General features: G+C 36.1%; 1 protein-coding gene across 1 annotated transcript; it reads left to right on the top strand.

Annotated features, from left to right (window-relative positions):
• Positions 1–2392: 2392 nt before the first annotated feature.
• On the top strand, positions 2393–5457 carry LOC107482042 (protein OBERON 3). Its single transcript, XM_016102418.3, has 2 exons — positions 2393–4355; positions 4737–5457. The coding sequence occupies exons 1-2, from the start codon at positions 2480–2482 to the stop codon at positions 5321–5323; spliced, it is 2463 nt and encodes an 820-aa protein (XP_015957904.1). The 5' UTR covers positions 2393–2479; the 3' UTR covers positions 5324–5457.
• The last annotated feature ends 824 nt before the right edge of the window (positions 5458–6281 follow it).

The following is a 6281-nucleotide window of genomic DNA, read 5'->3' as shown; positions in this document are numbered from 1 at the left end:
ATGTCGTGCTTATAAGTATTCGGTGTTTTTTCTGTTTGGCCTAAATGTTGGGATAACTTTTAACACACTTGAAAAATAAGTTGCTGCTGCTTTTTCTTCTCCTTCTCCTTTTTCCTCATTTTTCTCTTTCATTATAGTTATTGTCATCATCGTTGTCTTCTTTTTATATGTATAACAATTCAAATCCATAATTTATCGAAATTCCTTAATGATGACGACACACAAATAAACTCAGTTAAAACAAGTTCAGAATACAAGTACACCTTATTTAAATCTAGAATGCACTGCAATTACCTAATGATGACGACACACAAACAAACTCAGTTCAAAACAAGTTTAAACCAAAAGTGCACCTTACTTAAATATAGAATGCACCGAAATTACTTAATGATGATAACACACAAACAAACTCAATTCAGAACAAGCACAAACAAAAAATTCACCTTATTTAAATCCAGAATGCACTAAAATTACTTTGTTAACGTTTGTTTTAATGTATTGAGACAGAGTCTGAGAGACTAGGACTCAGTATCATGTTTGTTGGCTCAAAGACTGATACTAAAATTTCAGTCTCTGTCTTCAAAATTCTAATATTTTAGTACCTCCAAAACGTAGAAGCATAGGAGACTGAAATTTTTTGGGATGGAGACTAAAACTTTAATAACATTTTATACCAAAAAATATCTTCATTTCAATTAATTAATTTCAACTTTACCCTTTGTGTAAATTAAATTAGGACTTCATTCTTATTTCAATCTCTGTCTTCCACTTTACACCAAACACAATACTGAGACTTATTTCAATCTTTGTCTCTCAATCTCTATCTCTCAATCTCAGTCTTTCAGTCTCTGTCTCTCTTCCAAACATTACCTTAATGATGACTCAAAACTTCTCCTCTTTCTTCTTCTTCTTCATTGTCATCATTATCATCTTCTTTTCTGTTCATTTTTTTATTCTTATTTTACATTTTCATTTACTCTCTTAACAAGAATAAAAACAAGAAAAAATCAAACAAAGAATAAAAAGAAACGCATAATGATGCAAAAATACTAGGAAGAGGAAGAAGAAAAGAAAAAAACGCAGTAATAACAATAAAAGAATGACGATGAGAAGGAAACATACGAAGAAGAAGAAAAACGAAGAAGAAAGAGAAAAAACGCAAAGAAAAAGGAGAATGAAAGGAACGCGGAAACCGTTTCACATAGTTAGAGCGTATATTCACGTTCCACTAAAAAAATTGATTTTTGTTAAATTTGAACTAACTTAATTAGATTTAGTTACCAAAAAGATTTGGATGTGTAACATAATTGTTAATATTATTTTTTTTATACTTTTAAGTTAAACTTATTAAATAATAATAATAATGTGTGAAAAGTTAAATAAGAATGTATTTACGCACACAGTACAAAATATATTTCTAGAATGATGTCAAACCATAAAATGGTCATCATTAACACAACTAAATCTAAATATATCAGAAAACATTTAATTCATTTTATAAATAACTATTTTATTATTGACACAATTAAATACAGATTTATCATAAAAATATTTAATTCCTATTATAAATAACAAAAAAGTCAAAATGCAACTAAGGTATAATAAATAATTTATTTATAATAAAACTATAAATATTTTACACGGAAAAGCAAATAAAATGTGGTAATATAGTTGCCTAAAAACGTTTTCCTTTGCTAACAGAGGACTAGTCACGTTTTTATGCTTATCATCAATATGTACAGATATGATACTAATTAATGTGGCAAAATGTACAGTGCATTGTAGACTGTCACTGTATGACTGTAGTACTGGGTTTTTAATCCAAAACAACAATTATACAAGTAAGTGAACTTTTTACCAACTTTGACCATGAACCTTGTCCCTCGCAAAGACCTTTGCAAAAAGAATTCGAACGTTAATTAGGCCTAAATAAATGTGAAAATATCTGGGGTGAGTTTCTTTGCCCAAAGTCCAAACACTGAAACAAAAGGAAAGTAAACATATAAAGGAAAAAAGAAAAAAAAAATATGATGCAAAGTGGAAAGAAGGAAGGGAAGGGGATGGCTGTGTAAAAAAGAACTAGTCCCTCTTGAATCTTGATGGATGGTGCATGAGCTGTTTTGTTGCAAAAACACAAAAGGAGATTCAGTCAAAAAACAACAGGTCCACCACTTGAGGGGTAATTATGTCCATTTAGAAGGGCTAAGACTGTAATCGTGCATACATGCCGGAAAGCATAGCCGTTTTATTTCCGTGTGTGAATGCTTGAAAAATGAAATCAAAATGACAAAATCCACCCGTTGCTTGCATTGCGTGAGACCAATTCTTATTATACAAAAGCCCTTGGATTCTTCTTTTATTTTCAGAATTGCCCCTCCTCGCTGCTCTCTTAACCTTTGATTTAGTCTCTTGTTTATTTTTTTCTCCCTCTCTATTTCTCTCTCTTCTCTTCTCTTCTCTTCTTCCTCTGCCCGTGACCATGATTGGAGGTAAGGAACTTCGTAATGGTGGTGTTGACTCTGCGGATGAAAGCTCAAGAAGCAAGCTCACAAGGCCGAATTTTGAGCCCAGCAGGGAGTACCCGGATAAGAAAGGTGTTGAATTTCTGAGAGATTCAGAGATGGGTGGTGTTCACTCAAAGCCCACAAGCAGCAGCATGGTTGGTGGTGCCAGCTCAGGATTGCAAGAACTCACCCTCAGCTACCTCTGTGATGCACAAGGGCTGGGTCTTGCTGCTGATAAGGATATTCCTATTCCTGGTAAGAGCTTATTGCTGAATAATCATTCTTTAGAAAAAGTTGTTAGCCACAAGGGCAAAGAGATTCTTGTTTCCGAGAATTCAAATCATCTTGATGGTGGTAAATTTGTTGAAAGAGATTTCTTGAGCCTGAGTGATACCAGAGAGAATAACTCCTCAAAGCGATCGGTTGAGGAAGAAGAAGAGGAGCAAGAGAGTAATAGGGAGAAGAAGCCAAGGCTTGAGACACTGAATCTCTCTCTTGCTTTGCCTGATGTCTCACTCTCTCTCACCGCTTCAAACGCCTTACAAAACGGTGCTGATCAGCAACAACCACAACCGCTTCGGCCTAAACCTACCAGGCCCTCAACTACAACATGGTCTAATAATGATTGCACAGCAACAGCTTCTTTGTCTTACTCTTACTCTCACCCTTTCTCACACAACCCAAGTTGCTCGCTTACCCGCAATTCAACTGATAATTTTGACTACTCTGTGAGTAAGGATGACCAAATTTGGAATTGTGGGGAGGGGACTAACGGTTCTGTTCACAGTAGGTTCAAGCCAATTGGAGATGGGGTTGGGTTTTCCAATCATGGTGGTGGTATTAGCTCCTTTATGCAGGGAAATAGCCAGTTTAAGACTACTAGTTCGGATAATCATTCCTTTTTCCCTTCTGAATTGCCTGCCAGACCAAGATTTGAAGCTCAATCTGGGGACTCAAGGGGTAGGAATTCCGAGAATGTGAGATTCTTGGAAGGGTTAGATGGTGGGGGGAAGATGAAGAAGCTCTCGAGGCCTGAGAGGATCCTGAGGGAAGTTGTTTCTGAGTCTGTTCCCGCCGCAGCACTGATGATTCAGGAGCTTGCTGATGAAGTCATAGCTTCAACCAAGGAATACCTGAAGAATCTCATTGAGAAGCCTGACAAGAAAGATGAATTGGTCAGCCTACAAAGCAGGCTTGAAAGGAGATCTGACCTCTCCAAAGAGACTCTTTCCAAGTGCCATAAGGTGCAGTTGGAGATTCTGGTTTCTGTCAAGATGGGGCTTGCAAACTTCTTATCTGGTAAAATTCAATTATCTGAAATGGTAGAGGTTTTCTTGTATAGGAGATGTAGGAATGTTAACTGCAAGAGTCTGCTTCCTGTTGATGACTGTGACTGCAAGATTTGCTCAGGGAATAAGGGATTTTGTAGTTCTTGTATGTGTCCTATTTGTTTGAACTTCGATTGCGCAAGCAATACTTGTAGTTGGGTTGGTTGTGATGTTTGTTCCCATTGGTGCCATGCTGTCTGTGGCATTCAGAGGAACCTCATCAAGCCCGGGCCGAGCTTGAAGGGACCTGCGGGGACCTCAGAAATGCAGTTTCATTGTATTGGCTGTGGACATGCTTCTGAAATGTTTGGGTTTGTTAAGGATGTGTTCATGTGTTGTGCAAAGGATTGGGGACTTGAAACCTTGATGAAGGAGCTCGACTGTGTGAGGAAGATTTTTAGGGGAAGTGAAGACCGTAAAGGGAAAGAATTGCATGTCAAAACTGATGACATGCTGTTAAAGCTTCAAACTAAAATGGCTTCTCCTTCGGATGCCTGCAATTATATCACACAATTTTTCAACTGTAAGTCTCTGGACTATGGTGTTTGGTTCTATCCAATTTGCTTGTTCTTCTCGGAATTTGTTTTGCCTGTGTTCCTTACCATGTTTGCTTGTGTTACAATCACTTGACTTGAATAAAAAGATTCTTGTTTTCCTGCATCGAAATTAATTATAGGTATTCATGTTGGATATTTATTTTCATCCTAGGCTGTCATTTTTTCAGTGTGTCATTGGTGATAACATATACTCCTGACATTCGAAGAGGAATGTTCTATTGGTATTATTGAAATGCCTATACACAAATCAAATTTAACTTGGTTATTGCTTAGCTTTTCTGTAACCTAATCATCACTCTTATGTGTGTTCATACCCATATCTAAACCATGATTTTGCTGACAAACAGATGCAGATAACTTGCCAGACTTTCCCCTTTCTGCCATATCTGCAAAGGATATAGCATCATCTCAATCCAACATTACGAAAGACACACCATCTCTTCCAAAAACTAGTTCCTTAATGCCTAAATATGCTTATGACATGAGCTATTCTAGGCCACATTCTGGTGCCTTGCCAAATGATCTTCATCAAAAGGACTTCAAAGCTTCCATATTAAGTGAACTAAAAACTGAGGCTGATTTCCAACTGGGGGCTTTGCTAAGGAAAGGTGGACTTGACAGCTTGGAGAGCATTGTGCGGATAAAGGAGGCGGAAGCGAAAATGTTTCAGACGAAGGCGGATGAAGCAAGGAGGGAGGCAGAAGGGTTCCAGAAGATGATCAGGACAAAGACCGCACAGATGGAAGAAGAGTATGCCGAAAAGCTAGCCAAACTGTGTTTGCATGAGACTGAGGAAATGAGGAGGAAGAAACTAGAAGAACTCAAAGTCTTGGAAGGTTCCCATTATGATTACTATAAGATGAAGAAGAGAATGCAAGATGAGATAGATGGTTTATTGGAGAGAATGGAGGCAACAAAGCAGCAATGGGTTTAATTTTTGTTTTGTCTTATATTTTTTCTTAGTTCAGAATACTGCTAAAAATGTGTGTAATTTATTGGTCTGCTGCTATGGTATTCTGGTTATTCCCAGAATGAATTATTTTCAATTGATAAGCTAAACTCTTTTAAGTTTTTGGTGTGTTGGTTTTTTTTATTTATTTTTTCAATCATAAACTGAGAGGGGGCATAACTGCATAAATCTGAAGCTGAATAAATTCTGTGCTTCCCCTGCCCTGTCTTTTGGTCTTCAACACCATTAGTGTTAATGATGAGGGTATGTGGAGGAGAAATGTACATAATCTATTTCCTTTAAAGAAGTTGAGTTGTCATAATCTACTTTTGTGCACTTAAAGAAACAAATATACTGTGACGAAGGTGCAGGGAAGAAAGCTGTTTGACATGATTAGTATTATTTTATTATCAGTGTTGGTGGATGGAGCATAAAGGAGGATAATGCTAAGCAGCCACTTTGGCCTACATATTAATATTTCTTTGCTTACCGATGATTGTGGCTTCTGCACCACCACCTTAATTAATTAAGAAGATTAAGCAGTGTTTTTGCACTTGCAGCATTGGAACATGTTCACAAAAGTAGATAATGAAAGAGAATCTGAATACTTTCTTGGTTGCAATCATATCAGTACTGTGTGGGTGTGGCATTTGACCTATCAAATCAGATTGTATTTCATATGGCTTTTATTCTTGATTTTGACAATAAATCTTACATAAAATATTTGTTAATTAAAAAATACTATTTACTTATTAACATTAGTCATTAAAATTAATATATNATATACGCGTAGTATAATCATTTTATAACATTGAATATTCTCATTGAATTGTGGTACTTAAATATTAGTGGTATTCCCAATGTGATTAAAATAATGCTCCACCATAGTAACAACATTGAGTAAACTATTGTTTTTTTTTTCTAATATTTATGATAAATTCAA

The sequence above is a fragment of the Arachis duranensis genome, chromosome 3 (assembly GCF_000817695.3).
Source record: "Arachis duranensis cultivar V14167 chromosome 3, aradu.V14167.gnm2.J7QH, whole genome shotgun sequence".
In the NCBI taxonomy this organism is placed as follows: Eukaryota; Viridiplantae; Streptophyta; class Magnoliopsida; order Fabales; family Fabaceae; genus Arachis; species Arachis duranensis.
Note: the sequence above shows the minus strand (reverse complement) of the source record. Positions and strands in the feature narration are given on the sequence as shown.